General features: G+C 33.4%; 1 protein-coding gene across 1 annotated transcript; it reads left to right on the top strand.

The window, feature by feature from the left end:
- The first annotated feature begins 14481 nt into the window (after positions 1-14481).
- Positions 14482-15347, top strand: LOC126726521 (uncharacterized). Its single transcript, XM_050431796.1, has one exon. It carries the CDS (start codon positions 14684-14686, stop codon positions 14900-14902), a length of 219 nt encoding a protein of 72 aa, XP_050287753.1. The 5' UTR covers positions 14482-14683; the 3' UTR covers positions 14903-15347.
- Positions 15348-18287: the final 2940 nt, after the last annotated feature.

The raw sequence follows: 18287 nt of genomic DNA, 5'->3' as shown, positions 1-18287 counted from the left end.
GTGCGTGTGATTGTTTTACTTTTGGCGTTTTGTTTTCTCTATTTTTTTTGTTTCTCACAGGTTTGAAATTTTGGTTGAATTCCCAACATGTTCAAATATATAATAATATATGAAAGTTGATAATTTTGTATCCAATAGACTTAAAAATTATATTTGGTATATCTCTGTTACAACCCGGCCCCCCCAAGTACGTATTCCTGGCTACGCCCCTGGTCCCATGCACCTCTAGGACCAGACCAGCCCACACACCCTCTAGTCTTCACACGTGCTGCCACATGTCTAACACAAGCTAGCACATGCTTGCCACACATTTGTCCATGTGTCATTTACACGTAGGAGAAGGTATTTGGTATCAAAAAATACCATGTCAACGGTATCAAAATCCAATAAGTGTGAGATATGTTAGTAAAAAATTACTAACCTACTAACAATTGAAAGACATGTGTTAGTGGGGTGGTTATTTTTGCACACGTCTCTCATTTATTGGATATTGATACGGATGACGTGGTATCATTTAATACAAATTACTTTTTCCTTTTCCTAAATGTAGTGACACATTGGCCCTAGGTGCTATGTTAGCAAACAAGTTATCTGCCATATCAGCATCCCACGCAACATCTTGCCAAGTAAGCACACAAAATTAGATTTGCTCACTAATATATATATTTTTAAGAACCAACAAAATGAAAGCATGGAGCAACATTAATAGGTGCATGTGATAGCAATTATTGATTAGAACATCACTCTAGTCTCTAGCCTGAAATTAACCCATATCAGTATATCATTACGAGATAAATTTTTAAGATGATGCGTGCATATATATAAATATATATATATATATATATATATAAATATTTATGAAATCAATTTCTTTGATAAATTTCAAAGCTTAGAGGAATATGACGTAAAATTAGAGCAAAAGAAATCTTTCTTCTTCTTTTTCAACTACCAAAAGAATCGAACACCCTCATTTTTCTAACCCAGATGGCATAGTCATAATCAAAGCCTGCAAGCATTATTCATCTATGCTATAGAAACTTATATCTTTACTTGAGCGCATATGCATTTCAACATTTAATTTTAAGGGGTTCCAATTAGCTCAACTAGTAAAATCTCTGATGGTTGAATAAAAAATGTGAGGTTTAATCCTCGTCTATACCAAAAACTGATTGGTACGGTATCTTGGTCTGATGATAAAGAGTTATTATCAAGAGTGAACGTCATAGGTTGAAACTATCTCAAATTTTTTTTTTAAAAAAAGGCGTTTCGTTCACCGTGATGTTACATTACATCGTAATATTACATTATTGTAATCTTACATTAAAGTAATCTCAATAAAAGAATGCAACATTACATTATTTAGGAATGTGATAATCTCAATACAAAATTACAAAAAATAATTACATTACCTTAATCTTATCACCTTCCTTTTTTTTTAATTAAAAAAAAAATATGAGAAGATTAAGGTAATATGATATATTTTATAATTTTAAATTATGATAATGTAAGAAAAAATAAAATAAACTAAAAATCTTAATATTACATCATTGTAAAGTGCATCACATTAAAAACACATCATAGTGAATCAAACGCCCCTAAGAGAAATGCAATGTTCACAATATTTTCACAACACTATCATAACAAATCTTGAGTGACAAGTTGTTACTGGTTGTTATTGGTGAGACAAAAAAGTAGTTTTAGTGTTAGATTCAAACTATAACCAATAATAATTAACCACCTATAATTTGTTGTGAAAATGTTACGGATGCAAAACTTCGCTTATTTAATGTATCACTTCATAAATAATTCAATTCACTTTATAGTCACGTCACATGTCTTAATTTATGTTCATTTTCTTTTTAGCCACAAATTAATTATCCTCACCACTGCACACCCTTAATGCGATGGTCACTCCATAAGTATAAGTGCTTGTGGGGTGTGGGTCACCACCGCACACCCTTGATGCGATGGTCACTCTACAAGTATAAGTATTTGTGGGGTGTGGGGGGTAAGGGTCGGGATTCAAAAACAACGTACTCTTTTATGCCTAAATTATCTTTTGTCTAAAACCACGTACTCTTTTATAAAAGGATTCTCATTAAGAGAATGCTTATCAAGTCGGAGCATCTCATTTCAGTACTCAAAAGAAAAAGAAAAAAAATGAGCATCAAATAAAAGAAAATATAAACACACAGAAAGAGCAGACAATAAAAAGGAAACAAAACTATTAGTCTCAGAAGATCTTAAGTCAGCATAAAGAAAATTTTAATTTTTAGGCCGACCAACCATGAAAAATTAGGACTAAAAATGAATGATTCAGAGCCTTTACATTTAGGTGCCAGCCTTAAAACACTGTCTACTACTCTCACTCTTTTTTCAAATTTGGAATTTTCGAAATCTTCAACACCTACGGTTTTTAGTTATTGAGAATCATTTGAAAATTTTGGAAAAGATCACACATAATTTCCCGGAAAAACAATCTTACACCCAAAGTAAAGACTGGAGATTCTTTTGAAAACTTACTATTAATAAATTGATGGTGAGTTCTAATTAGTTTAATTAATAAAGTTTATGTTGTCAAATAAAGGATCTAAATTTGAATTTTATCTTCTCCAAAACTAGTTTGTGCTATAATGTGAGGCCAAAATGGGTATTTGCCCATTTCGCCTAAAACAAGTAGCAAAATAACCATGTTTTAAAACTATTTAGCCATATGCCATTGTTTTAAGAAAATTGAGTTTCAATGAAAAACTCGATTTTTAGAAAATCAAGTTATAGACCAAAAACTTAAAAAAAAAAATACATGAAACTCGAGTTCCATGTAACATTTTGCAAGTAACTTGATTTTCATTAAATCGAGTTTTTCATTAAAACTCAATTTTTTTAAAATCGAGTTTCAAAACAAGGGTATTTGTTAGATTGTTTTAGAATAGGGACATTTTGCTACTTGTTTTGGGCGAAAGGGGCAAATGCCAATTTTGGACTATAATGTGATGATAAAGAGCATTTATTATTTTTATTGTATCTATAAAAAAATCAAAGGAAAAAAACTAAAGTTGCATCATATTTGTAGCTTTTTCTTCTTAATAAAGTTAATTTATATACGAAAAGAGAAGGATGAGAATAAATATGTTCTTTTTTTTTATAAATAAATATTTTTAGCTTGAAATATTTGTAGCTCATGCTTATTAAATTGTGTTAACAGATTTTTATTAATATTACTTCAAAAACTAAATTTTATTATTACGCAAAAGATAATTCTTTGCATTCGAGAAAAGAAATTCATAATTATAGAGTAACGATCCATAGGTTTCAAAATCCTATAATAATAATAAATCCAAGCTCTATTATACCATGCACATTGCTCTAGTTTTTGGCTTCTTTACATTTTATAAATCAATGAAATTTTTCTATCGTATTGACCTCAAAAAATGTAATAACTGTTAATATACCTTAATTAAGGCATCGATTAACAAAAAAGTAATGCTTCAAGAGAGAATATGCTTCTATATATTTTTATTTAAACTAGACTCATCACACGCGTTTCGTGCAAATAATAATGAAGCTTTTTTTTTTCTTTTTTCTTTTTTCTTTTTTTTGGGTTTAGTGTTATAGTTTTCTATTTATCCTAATTTGCGATTTACACGTTTTCCCAATAATATTACACATTTTCATGAATGATGCATACAATCAAATACCGTTACAAATGTGGATCAAATATATTGAAATTTTCAGAGTAGGAAAAGTTCTTATCTTTTTTTTTTTTTTTTTTGGGGGGGGGGGGGGGGGTGGGGTAAGAAAAAGTTTAGGTGAAGGGGAGGCTACCCCTGTACCAGGGCTAGGGCAAGTCTCAGGCCTCAGAAAGGGCTTACATTGGACTTACAGATCGTCCACCAAAAGGGAACTGCTAGCAACAAGACTCGAACCTAAATCTTGTTGGGTGAAGTGTCCGAATCATACTGTGAGAGTGCTTTTTTTCTTTAGCACACAAGCCCAAGGATCTTGGGCCAAATAGTTGTAGTTTGGTGAACTGGGCCTGGTTCACCACAGCTAAATGGGGATTGATTACGAACCAAGTTGTAAGCAAGTCACATAAATCTCCTCAAGGCAAAAATGCGATTCCTCCTAAGCAATAAAATACCATTATAAGTTTTTTAATATCATAAAATGACCCTTTACTCTTACAAAATAAGTAAAATAAATATTCATAATATTCACAATGAGAAAGAAATTGAAATAGAATATTTAAGGCTTATCTTTTATCGTATAAATATTTAAAAGAATTCCTTCAATTGGTACCCCGGGCGTACTGTCGTGGGATCCTGGGGCATATTAGGCCTGTAAGAACCCAGAATCCTGATTCTCTGCACCATACAATTTTTCTCCATGCTTGTTATGCAATGGAGTTTTGTACATTCCCTTTACCTCTATAGGTCCTACACAAGAACAACTATACAATACACATATCTTCAAATAATTGTTAGTTTCCTAGATTAGAATATATATTTTAATAGATATACATATTGTGAGAGTGCCTTTTTCGTGACACTCAGGCCCAAGGATCCCAGGCCTAAATGAAAATGAGGATTTGGTGGACCGGGCCTTGACTCACCGCAGCTAACGAGCTGTTTAAGAATCAAGTGGATGCAGAGAATACTCCTGACAATATAAAGAAAATGACAAACAAGGATATCGAAGAGTGCCAAAAATTAACAAGGTAAATTCAGAAGGAAAGAAATAGGATAAGCAAAGCGATAAAAATTAGTGCTGTGGGGATCTTGGGAAATATAAAGCAATGTTTCATTAATACATTATCTGTTTGATTACAGAAAGCTCACTAGGACGTGATACAAGGTTCAATCAAGCTCAAAAATTGCAGTCTTGAATGACTATTTCAGCCTTCAAAACTTGCAAAGTTTAATTCTCGTTGAATCCGAGTATGTGCAATAGTGGCTTTTACAGGATACCGGGAAGCAATACTTGTTTTTCCCTTAGTATTTTCCTTTCTGCACAGATTTTCTGATAGTTTTTTCCTGGAGAATTTCTTCTTTCTTGTGTTTCTTTCTTTTTTTTCGCTGCCCCTTCTTCACAACCCATCCCCTCCTTTTATAATGGAGTTTTTTGGTCTTCCCGGGGAACCGTTGGTTCCCCTGTTTTGTTCTTTTGCAAACAGAGCATGTCCTGTTCCCATCGTCTCGGTAAGTCCCTTTTCCGTTTTTTCTCATTCTTTCCTTCTTTCAGCTCTGATTCTTTTGAAAGTTCCTGGTTAGCCATCTTCTTTGGGACGTGCTGAGGTATGCCCTTTTCGGCATCCCCATTTCTGTCGTCTTCCACTTTTCCCCTTTTTTCTTATTTGGGCGGAATCCTGTTCTGCTATTTTTGAAAGTCGTTTGTTATCATTCTTCTTCCCTGTCCTGGTTCCCCGAGGCCTTTTCTGTCTATGCCATGAGAGGTCGCTCGCGTTTTGCTTTTATTTCTTGTTTTCTTCTTCTGTCTTCTTTCTATCGATCTGTCCCATTCTTCCTTTTTCTTTGTGCTTGAAGGGATCCGTGCTTATTGATGGTTCCTGAGGATCCTTGCTTCTTATACTTTGCCGTGGTCCTCTTTTTTTTGGATGCTTCTTTTTTTTTTTTCTAGGCTTCAGGATCCTCTGGGCCTTTCTTTTATTCCCTCATGGGTCTCCCGTATCTATTACTTTGGGCTTAGCTTGAATTTTCCTTTTGGGCTTGACTTGTTCTTTTTTTTTTTTTGGGCTTATTTCACTATGACCCTTTTTTAGACCTCAACACATATATGTAAATGAATTTCATGAGAATGATTCAGCCACGAGGATCCTGGCCCCAATTCTCACAGACTTAGTGTTTTTGCACAAGACTTGTGGGATTTGGAACTCAAGTCCAAGTGGCTTTACTTGGGCATTATCTTCCAAGATGGTTAGGTGAGAAGGATTTTTGTGGGAAAGAGAGATATTTGATGTGTGTATGTTTTGGCATATATTTCTTTGAAGGCTAAGTGTGTCCAAGGCCCAAGTTGAAGAAAGGACCCCGGTAAAAGGACTCAGCTTTTGGCTGAGTAAAAGGAAAAACTAACAAGTAAGAATATATGTATTTGAGCAACAAGAAGCAATAAAGGAAGATAATATAATAAAGAAATACGCGAAGTAATTGTTAGAAATCCTCAAATCAATATGAGATATTTCATTATTTTTCTTAATTGTGGATTACAATGTGCTCACTAAGACATGTTACAAGATCCAAATAAGCTCAAAAATTACAGACTTAGATGGCTATCTAAGCCTCTAAGACTTGCAAAGTTTGAATCCCTTTGAATCCAAGTATGTTCTATAGTGGCTGTTTCTGGGATACCGGGCGCTGTTTTCTACTTTCTTTGAGTTTTTGACAAAGTTTTTCTTAATAATTCTTGTTTTGATTCCCTATTTCTGAATCCCCTTTTCAATGTTGGCTGCCTTCCCCTTTTATAGTGTCATTTTAGAGTTCAGGATACTGTTGATTCTCCCCCCTTGGCTCCCTGGGTACCAAAGCCACTGTTATGTCAGTCACTTTAATGGCTGGTTCTTTCCCTATTTCTGATAGTTTTCATCTTTTAGTGCTGTTTCTCTAAAAGTCACTTGCTGACTTTCCATTCCGAGGCGTCCTTGAGCAACTAACCTTTAATCTCTCTTCTTTTAAGGTTTCTCACTTTTCAGACTCAACCATTGGTTGTCTTTCCTTGCTGTCATTTTTCCCAGGTTGGCAGAATCAATTTCTGTTGGGTTGAAGGTTTTTCCAGCCACTTCCCCTTATAGTTCTTCATTCTGGGTTCCCCGAGGTACCAACCTTTTTTCATGAATTGTCACTCTCCAAGCTCTCTGGTTCTTTGCTGCACCACTAGGTGCTTGAGAAAGACATATCTATTCTTCGTTTCTTATATTTCGTGATACCCCTCTTGAGCTGTCTCAATCTCATACTATGCTTTACGTCCCGAGGATCCCGAGCCTTTGGGTATCCCGGCCCAATTCTTTCACTGGATTTTGCTGGATTTTTTAATGGCCTTTTTTGCTGGAAATCTAAACGTACATAGGGTCTTGATGTTGATTCTTCTTGCTGCACAAATTGGGTCTTCTTTACTTTTCATGAAATGAGCTTTCTTGTGAAATTTTGGACCTTAACACATACCAACTCAACCAACCCCTCATTGGTAACTTTTTCCTTTCAGTAAGATACCAAACATAATACTGCTAGCAAGCTCCATACAATTGTCAATTTTGTGGCATACTCATATTCTCCCTTTAATTAATTTAATTTAGTTGTGATAGGATCCCAATAAGTATGCTCACTTTTATTTATATTTTATTTTTAAATCTTTATGGGTTTCCTTCTTCCTTTTGGTAGTGTTAGCTAGCTGTAACTGTAGGCTACACAAAGGGGAGGGAGATGCCAAGGAATTTTGGGCAAATGACACTTCTTTTTGGACAAGTGGGTGGGTAACGATGAGATTTGCAGCAAGCATCTACCAAACAATTTTAAAAGAGTAGAGCTACAATTATTAAAAGTTTTATAATATAAAGCTTATAAGCTGATGTGTTACTAATAATAAAAGAGAATTTATTGTTACATCAATTTGTTGACTTTATTTTGTAAAACTTGGCAAGCTAAATTCACTGTCCACAGTATTGCCTCAGCTTCTGCTTGGATGGGGGTGGTGGTGTCTACTTTTCTTGAGACTGCAAACAGCAGCAGCCCTCTCCAATCTCTGGCAATGACTGCCATAGTTGAGCTTGAATCCCCAATAGTTGCATCACAGTTCAACTTGAAGGCATTTTGTGGTGGTTTTGTTTAGCTTAAATCTCTTCTATCTAGATGGTTATTAAAGCTTAATTTAGTTAAAGCCCAATGCTCATGAAAGATTCTAATCAAATTTTTGCAAACCTGTTCATAAGCCATAGATTTGTTTTCAAAAACAACTTGGTTTCTACACTTCCAAACCCACAATTACCAAGAGCACCAAAAACTAAAGACTTGCATCTTTGATCCTCATCTGACTTCGAAAGATTATTAGGTGATTCTGTTCACTTTTAAATCCAGCTACTTTATGCCTAAATTAGCTTTTGTCTAAAACCATGTACTCTTTTATAAAATGATTCTCTTTAAGTGAATGCTTATCAAAGTCGGAGCATTTCATTTCAGTACTCAAAAGAAAAAGAAAAAAAAAAAGTAGGAGCATCAAATAAAAGGCAATGTAAACACTTAGAAAGAGTAGACAATAAAAAGGAAACAAAACGATTATTCTCAAATCTTAAGTCAGCATAAAGAAAATTTTATTTTTTAGGCCGATCAACCATGAAAAATTAGGACTAAAAATGAATGATTCAAAACCTGTACATTTCGGTGCCAGCTTCAAAACACTGTCTACTACTCTCACTCTTTTTCAAATTTGGGATTCTTGAAATCTTCAACACCAACGGTTTTTAGTTATAGAGAATCATTTGAAAATATTGGAAAAGATCACATAAAATTTCTGGAAAAACAATCATTCACCCAAGGTGAAGACTGGAGATTCATTTGAAAAGTTACTATTAATAAATTGACATAACCAAGGGAGTCAATCTCATACCAGAGGCTGTACCAGTTTAAACAGTGGAACGATATATTTCGGTACCGATTAATACCGGTGTATCGTTTTGGGTTTACCGTTGTTTTACATATATATATATATATATATATATGTAGGTATGTAGGTTGTTTTATATATATATATATATATATATATGTAGGTATGTATGTATGTATGTATGTATGTGTGTGTATATAATAATAAATATAAAAGTTTACCATAAAATATTACCTCAATTCAGAACAAATTATTCATGGTTTTAGACTTTAATATCAATTAAAAAAAAACACAATATAAAAAATAGAAAACTTAATTGTTCATTGCATACTAAGAAAACAAATAATATTAATAAGTTAATACAAATAAGTTATCGTTCTGCCCTTACAAAAATTCAAAAATTACAAAACTAAAAAAAAAAAAATATATATATATATATATATGTACCGACCGATACTGACTAATATTGTTTGAAATTGGCCAGTACAACCAGTTTTTAAACCGGTACGAAACGTTGACATTTTGATACTGGTATATGTACCGATTTGGTATCGACTATCTTGGATATAACTCCAAGTTATTAGTTAAGAAGTGGGTTCTAATTAATTCAATTAATAAAATCTATGTTGTTGAGTAAATGATCTAAATTTGAACATCATACATCATACTTGGATCAGATGTTGGAAGTGGAGTTGCTGTCTCAAAATTTTTGCTCGAGCAAACCGGAGATGTTTGGCAAATTTTAAGTGAAAATATGTGGTTGATTTTAAAATTAATTACTTGTGCTTAATAGTGTAATTTGATCAAAATTGGAAAGTGGTTGTAATTGGGATCTAAACCGACGCGTTTCTTGAGCTCAAAAATAAACTGGAAACAAGTATATTTGTATATTTTTAATTAAAAAGAAGGAAAAAACATGTTTTAAAATTTTAAACATAAATCAAATAAGTTAAATAATATTTTTTTGAGAAGCAAGTTAAATAATAACCTGAAAATAAACCCAGCAAAACAAGGTCTAAGGAAACTCCTTTAAGTGAGAAATTTCTTATAACGGCTGCTACAGCCTAGCGTAAAAATTAAAATTATAAATTAATAAAATTTCAAAAATTTGGATTAATTAGACTGTGAAATATTTCAAGCCATGTTATGTAATATTCTTTGAATTTGACAAAGTATTTGCTAAATTATCTTTTTAAAATCAAAGTGAAAATTTCTTAAGTTAAATGAGAAAAGACCCGCAGTTTAGATCCCAATTACATTTACGTCTAATTACCAATTTTTAGAAAATTACACAATAAAGCCCGGTTAATAGGCCAAGTGATTAGTTGAATTCCATGGATTAACACAACAAAAGAGCAAATCCCAATTACACACACATTGTCATTGAAGTTCAAAACAGTGCACATTCAGCTTTTCATGAATGTGTAAGCAATCAACTACTGTTACAAATGCGGAACGAATATATTGAAATTTTCGGAGTTTCAAAAGTTTTCAGCTTTTTTCTTTCGGTAAGATACCAAACACAAGCTCCATTCAATTGTCAATTTTGTGGCATACTTATATTCTCCTTTTAATTAATTAATTTTATTTGTGATGGGATCCTAGTAATTAATTGGTTTCCTTCTTCCTTTTGCTAGTGTTAGCTATAACTGTAGGCTATACAAAGAAGCGAGAGATGCCAAGGAATTTTGGGCAAAAACGACACTTCCTTTTTGGACAGGTGGGTGGGTAGCGATGAGATCTGGAGCGAGCATCTACCTAACAATTTTAAAAGAGTAGGGCTACAATTACTAAAGGGATAATTATAGGAAACCCACTTGAGGTTTGGCCCGTTTGCACATTACCTACCTGTGGTTCAAAACTTATCACTTTGCCCACCTGAACTTCGATCCGTTACCCATCCGTTACCCACCTCACCCTCAGACGTTAGAAAAACACCATTTTATTAAAAATAGAACATAACACGGACCAAACACGAACCATCAAATCTTTTCCTCACAAAAACAAGAACACAACATTTGTAAATATAGTTCAAAATTTTCAGTTACACACATCCAAAACCAATTAAATCCTCTGAATCCATACCAAAATCCCTCACATTTTTCAAACCCAAACTGTAATAAAAAAGTTTTAGAACCCAATCATAGATTAAACAGAAAATAGAAACAAACCAAAAAGAGAAAAACAGCACCATTGTTCATCCTACCAATGGTGGTGTTCGAGTGCTTCGACCTAAAGTTTGATGGTGGCTTGTACGACGGCTTGGCTGTCGTGGCAGTGGCTCATAGTGGTGCTAACGGCAGCTATGGAGGTCAACCACCATTAGCAAGCCAAAATCAAATAAAACCCACAACCAAAAAGCCAAAAAAAAAAAAAAAAAATTGAAACCCACGAAGCGTTGCCACCCACTCCACCACCATCACTATTAGAACCCACAACTCAGCACCACCACCACGCCCACAATCCACAACCACCACAAGCCACAACCCATAACCCCACCATAATCAAATCATTATCAAACCCACAACCCAAAAGCAAAAAAAGAAAAGAAAAAAAGAAAACCACCGCCGGCCGAGACAGAGGCCAAGATTGAGCTCCATTCTCTCTAAACCACCACCGGCCCTTTTCCTGGATCTGCTCCAAACCGTCGAGACGGAGGCTGAGACCGAGACGGATGCGAGAACGAAGGAAATCTGATGAACCCACAACCAAAACCACAAAAATCAGATGAACCCACAACCAAAACCACCAAAAAAAAAAAAAAAAAAAAAAAAAAAATGAAACCCATGAAGCAAGAATGAAGGAAAATGAAACCCATCGTTGTGCTTTGGTCAAGGAAGCTTTTCTGGGAACGAAGGGCTATGTGGGTCGAGTCCTTTGCCTGCTTGTTTGTTCACCAATACATCTCCAGTGACTGCATTGGCTCAAACGGTGCCATCGAACCCGAGCTCGTTACCAGAAGCGGCTGTAATGAGTGAAGCAAAAGGAAAGTTGTCTTTGAAGAAAGGGTTAAGTACTGGTGTGATTGTGGCTGTTGTGATAGTTGGCCTGTTGTGAAATTGTTGATATTGTTATGGATTAAAAACAGTTTCATTGAGTCATTTGATTGGTGTGTTGTTCCTCCACTTTGTTCTTATTGAAGTTCGTGAGGAATGAAAAATCCTAGCTTTTTTATTCTTGTTATATTTGTTTTAGCCTAAAAATGTGTTTTTCTAACGGCAAATGAAGAGGTGGGTTACGGAAAGCTAACAGAACTAACTTCAGGTGGGCAAAGTGATAAGTTTTGAACCACGGGTAGGTAACGTGCAAACGGGCCAAACCTCAGGTGGGTTTGCTGTAATTATCCCATTACTAAAAGTTTTATTATATCAAGTTTACAAATTACTATGTCACTAATCATAAAGATATAATTCATTATTACACCACTTTCTAAGCTTATATGTAGTAAAACTTGTAAACTTTTAGCATTTTCTATTATAAAAAGAAAGAAACATAGACTAAAATAATATTTGCTGCTCTATTAGTATAAAATGCCCACAGAATCTAAAATAGTGGCAGCCCCAACTTAACATTCTGTTGGCTATCATATAAAACACTCAAAGATTATAATAATTTATAGAAAGGAAAAACCAATGTAAAATGAAGATGATAAAAACACTATCTATCAAACCAAAACAAACCCATAATTGAAACCAAATAGAAAAATGCCAAGAAACAAAAATCCAATAAAAATTGCATACCCAAAAAAAAGAGAAAAAGAAAATCCAAACCGAAAACCCAATCCAAAGGAAGAAGAAGAAGAAGATGTGGAAACTCTACAAGGGGAAAAAAATGCATAACTTAAATTAAGAGAAAAGAGAAAGAGGAAAGGGTTTTCTGGATCATTAGAGATAGAGATTGGAGTGGGAGAGAAGGAAGATTCCACTTCATTTCTACATAGAAAGAAATTGAATCATTTAAATCCAAAAGAGAAGAAATCAAAAAGATTTCTTAGATTTTTATCTCTCCTTTACACCTAATCGATCTTCTCTCTCTCTCTCTCTCTCTCTCTCTCTCTCTCTCTCTCTCTCTCTCTCTCTCTCTCTCTCTCTCTCTCTCTCAATTTAACCGTGTATGGACAGGACAGCACAGTAATAAACGAGTAAAATCTAAAGCTCTCAAATGGTGCAATGTGCAGTATTTTGTAACTTTTAAATTGTATACGTAGTAAATTTTTAGATAGATTTTTTTTCTTACATGGCAGCATAGCCTTAATTACAGGGAAAAATTCTCTGCTTTTATATTAGTATTAGATTAGTTAAAGCTCTTGTTAATTTCTAAAAGTTTTTAAAAAAAAAATTAAAGCTCTTAATTTTTGGTTTTAGCAAAATAGTTTGTTTTTTTTTTTTTTTTTTGCTAGGTAAATGCGGGGGCTTGAACCCCGAGTGAAAGGTTTCTTTACAAACCGGGTACCATCTCGCCTGGAACTGGTGGTGGTAAAATAGTTTGTTGTAGCATGCTAAGAAAGTACTAATAAGTAATAAGGCACCTTGTCAATTGTCATCAAGAAGTTGACTTTAGTAAGTGACATAGTGACTTCAATAGGTAAGGTCGTAAGGATCCCAACAAATGGATTCGAGTTTCAACCGTAACATGTTTAATTTATCAATTTGCTCAAAAAATAAAATAACAAAATAAGTAACATGAATTTCCAAATAATTTTGAATTAAATAAATAATAAAGAACATGAATCCCAAAAGAAAGACCATGTGTGAAGATTATACGAATATAGAATTAGAGGGTTGTAATCATATGGTAAATAAAAAATAAAAAATAAAAAAATCAATTGCTTTCCACAAGATTAATATGGCATGAATTTGGTGCAACAATGACTAGGATTTTTGTCATACCATATCTACAATGTAATTAATCTGATGATAATTTCTATTATAAAAAAAGAACTTGACTTGGAATACAAAAAAAATATTTATCTAAAAAAAACATTTTATTGGTTTAAAGGTTGAATATTAGAAGAAATCACAATCATCTCTTACATCATACAATCTTTTAATTTAAAAAAAATTATTGTCAACTCACATCATACAATCATTTAATTAAAAAAACAATAATTATTTTCAATTGACTTTCATTTTATGCATGATACCTTCTTTTTTTTCTAGATAAAAATAGAAGAGGGTTGGTATCCAACTCCTATATATATATATATATATATATATATATATAGCTAACAAATACTTTTAGCTTGAAAAAGTGAAAAAAAAGTAAAGTTTTAAAAAATTCTACATAAAAGCTATAAATTAATAACTAAGTTTATAAGCTGATACCAAACAAACATTAATTTAATTGGGTTTATATAAATAATCGCAAAACCAAACACCTATAATCATCTCACTCCTATTTTTCTATGTATTTAAAAATGGAAAAAAAAATTCAAATCATAGAGAAAATTCCAATAAGAAAATTATAGTGTTCAAAAATTAAAAGTTATACTTGTGGGTCAAAAATACTACGTCAAGTGTCTTCCATTTTGATTTCCCATCCATATGGAAGTAGCCGAAGACCCAAAAACAAAAACAAAGAATTTTCCGCTACTATCCAGCTAGCACAAAATAAAGCAAGAAAAGTATAGTGAAAGGCTGGAATTAGTAGCTCAGTGCTCACGTATATTTTCTTTTGTTCTCTGATTAATATATTCTTTTGTTCTAGAATCTCAACAATTACACCTACTGGCTTTTGTTGAATTTTGAATATAGGAAAATTCCTTCCTTTCCAATCAACAAAAACGCGGATGTGCTTAATAAATATAACACTATTCTAGTATTGTTCTCTTCTTTTCTTCTACACGGTCCACTCTTCCGTTACGAAATTACCAAAAACACCCCCACTCTACAAATCCTAGTCCAAAAAGGTCCCGACCGAACCTTATTCCTTAAGAAAACCGAACCTTCTCCGTTCCCTTCCCTCCTTGCGTTAAATACAACTGACCTGTCTGACACGACCAAACTACCAACCCAGAAGCAAAGACCAACTAAGAAAGAAAAGGAAAAAAAAATTTATAGAGAGAGAGAGAGAGATGGGGTTAAAGAAGAATGGGTGGATCTTTTTCAAGAGGCTGAGGATGCAGACAGCTTGGAGATGGAAGTTCTTGGGGTCAGCTTTCAAGTGGAAGAGGTTGAATCTGCAGCTCTCTTTTGTGGACGACGTGCTTTTCAGGATTATGTCTGTGTTTGAGGCTATTGTGTTGGTTGCCACCTTGTGTTTCTTTTATCTTTGTTGTGGCTGCCATTTTTGAAGAGTCTCCCTCTTCTGGGGCTCTGACTATGCCGGCCTCTTTGTTTTCTCTTTTTTTAGTACATGCTCTCTGGTTTTTTTTTTTTTTTTTCCTTAGATCTTTGGAGATTTTCTGACTACTGAAAATGGTAAAAAGAAAACAATTTTGTTTTCGATGGTGGTGGGCGAGAGAAGATGGGTTATTGGGTTTGTGACGTTGTTGGATTTGTTGTTAGTGTGAGGGGTGAGCTAGATTTCTCAATTAATGCAAGTTGATGGATGCATCCATTTCTCTCTCTCTCTCTCTCTCTCTCTCTATAGTGTTTTACATGTTCTGGGAGACTCTGAGAGATGGGAGATGAGCTAGTTTGATATTAAAATTTCCCAGGAATGTATTGCATATGCCAATGTATATGTTTATGTACAAATTTAATGGTGGAAAAAGTTTAAAAATTACTTATGAATTACCCATCGTCTCTTCTATGTTCATTGATTTGAATTGTTAGTGTTTTTTTTTTTTTTAAGCATTGCAGTTTGCTCTCATTATGATGCATAAAATTGAGCCATGTGATGTCCGAATTTGAGCTTTCTGGATCTGCCTGATAGACTGTTGGACTGTTGCTCGTTTGATGTGGAGATAGATCAGCTGCACAATTTACTACCATGTTTCTTCTCTAAGTTTAGTGGCTGCATATAAGACTTATTGAACTGTCGTTTGAAGTACTAAACCCCTTTAGCCTTACCATCTCTATCTCTACTGCCAAAAAAAGGCTTGTAGTTTGCATCAAATTGATGCAGGTTTTGGGCTTAACCTTTAGCAGAATTTACTTTGCAGGATTTGGTTTGCGATGATCAGTGTGTATCCTATTAATTACAAATTACAACTGGGGTAGCGTTTTGCACCCCCCCCCCCCCCCCCCCCCCCCCCCCGACCCTTTTTTTTTTCCTGAGATTGTCTTCTACCCTTCTTGGACAAAAAATATGGTAGCATTTTTTAGAATCTTTTCTTAAAGTCTTGCTTTTTTTTTTTTCTTTTTTTGGGGCCCTGACTACAAAGTACAAACGCGTTAAATGATAGAATTATTTTTCAACATCTCACAACTAACCAAGCAAAAGAAACCTTCCCAAGGCAAATTAAGCTAAATAATATATACTACTAAATGTTTGACTAATAATAGTTTAAAAATGAGATTGGCTATATTCTCATGATAACCTTCCAAACAGACACATCTCTTTGTAGCCGCTCTCTTCTGATATTTTAGCAGTTAATTGCCCCCAAGGCATAAAAATTTAAAAGTGTCAATATCTACAAGGGAAATTGTCACAGCCAGGTTATGAAGATACCATTTTGTTCCTAGATTTTGGGATTATAGTCAATTTAGTCACACATTTTAGAGTCAATTTAGTCTATATTCTATTCAACTCGCAGTTAATTTGATCTTTATCATAAACTCATTAATGAAAAATGTCTACGTGACAAATATTGTGCATCGCTGACACACAAGTAGCTTATACGGCAACTAAAACAATAATAATAATTTTTCATTGCTTTTTAAAAAATCCAATGTCAGCATTTATATTAAAAAATTAAATCAGAAAAGAAAAAAAAAATCAAAAATTAAAAATCAAAAAATATATAATATATGAATTTTTAAAAGAAAATTTTCAATAGCTAGATCACCATTTCTTTTCTAGGGATCAACAATGTTTGTGAAGAAAATATTTAACAATACGTAAGCAACCAAACCCATTTCCGGTAGCTATTTTGATGCGAGATGTGGAAGCATTAAAAAGCAAAACACATCTACTTTTAGAAAACAAGAAACAAAACACGTTTACTTCTGAAAATAACCTCGAATTCATGAGAGTTCCTTTAATCCACAAGAGTTCTTGAATCCACAAGGAACAAGGGTTCTGGAATTCATTAGAAAAAAATAGACAAAAGTCTGAATTTTTATTAATATCAATAATACTAAAAACACGTTTATAGACTGAAAATTTGGGGGTAAAAAGGATTGAAAATCTTGTTTTGAAGTTCTAGGTTAAAAACTAATGTTTTGGAAAACTTTTAAACTCATTCTCATGCATTTCATTCATGAAATTACTTGGCTTTAGGTGTTTCTGCATAATCTTCTGTAGTTTTTCAAAAAATTCAGTTTTCCATAATTTCGATTGATCGAATGTGTTTTTTGACCAATCGAAAATCCCTTGTTTTTTAAAGCTTGGCCTCAGGTTGGTTCAACTAATCCTCGATTGGTACTTGATCAATCGAATCTGTTTTATTCAGATTTCGATTGATTGAAGCTATTTTTCGACTGATTGAAAATTTAAGATGTTTTAAAGAATACTTTCTATCTGGTTCGATTAGTGCCCGATTGGTTCTTGACTGATCGAGTTTCGAAAAGAAGGAAAAATAAAAAGGTTTACATCACGTGCTCTTCAACCATTCAAAAATATTTTCTTTCCTTTTCGTCCTTTTCTCTCTCAACCGATCCAATCCAAGACTTTCTTGTCGTTTTCCTCCACAAATCTTCAAGGCTTTTTGTCCTCAAGTGTAGGTAAGACCTAAATACCCTTCCTTTTTCAATTTATTTACATTTTTCATTAAATTTTTTGAAAATGTCGAACAAAGGGGGTTTTGTGATTTTGGATTTCTGGGTTGTTTATGTTCAAAATTAATCATTGGGTTTTTGTTCTTAGATGATATATACATGATTCCCATGCATTAATTTGATCAATTTTGTGATTTGAGAAGAATTGGAAATTCTAGGGCTTGAAATTTCTCAAAATTGGGGTTTTTGTTCAATTAAGCTTAAATTGTTGAAATTGACTTGTAAAATTGATTGATTAAGCCATTATATGATGTTTTCTAACTAGTATAATGTTTAATTGATAATTTGATTTGGTTTTGAAAAGTGGGTTTTTCAAAATTTGGGGTTTTTGGTTAAAACTCTTATGTTCAAGTCAATTGTTAGTAAATTTGGTAAAATTGAACAATTTTTAATGCATTAGAGCATGCATCATATGTGCATTCATTACATGCATCATATGTGCATTCATTACATGCATCATATAGTTTGTCATTTTTTTTTTTTTACATATTGTGCTCTAACCTTTTCTAATGCAATCTGCTCTTGGTTTTTTAAGGTTTTTTTTTTTTTTTTTTTTTTTTTTTTTTTTTGGTTTCGTTTTCCTTCCTATTCTTTGATCCATGGTTAGAAAAACTAGAGCAAAGAAAAACACTACCTCCTCCTCCACTTCTGATTTTGATAGGACTAGATTTCAGTTCAAGTCTAATAATGATGCCTATGAGAAGTTGAACATTTTTAGGTCTATTTGGGCTGAGAGAAAAGTCATTTTAGATGAGGTAAATCCTGAAATCCGTAGGAATTTTGAGAGTCGAGGTT

This window comes from Quercus robur, chromosome 5 (assembly GCF_932294415.1).
Source record: "Quercus robur chromosome 5, dhQueRobu3.1, whole genome shotgun sequence".
NCBI classification, from domain to species: Eukaryota; Viridiplantae; Streptophyta; class Magnoliopsida; order Fagales; family Fagaceae; genus Quercus; species Quercus robur.
Note: the sequence above shows the minus strand (reverse complement) of the source record. Positions and strands in the feature narration are given on the sequence as shown.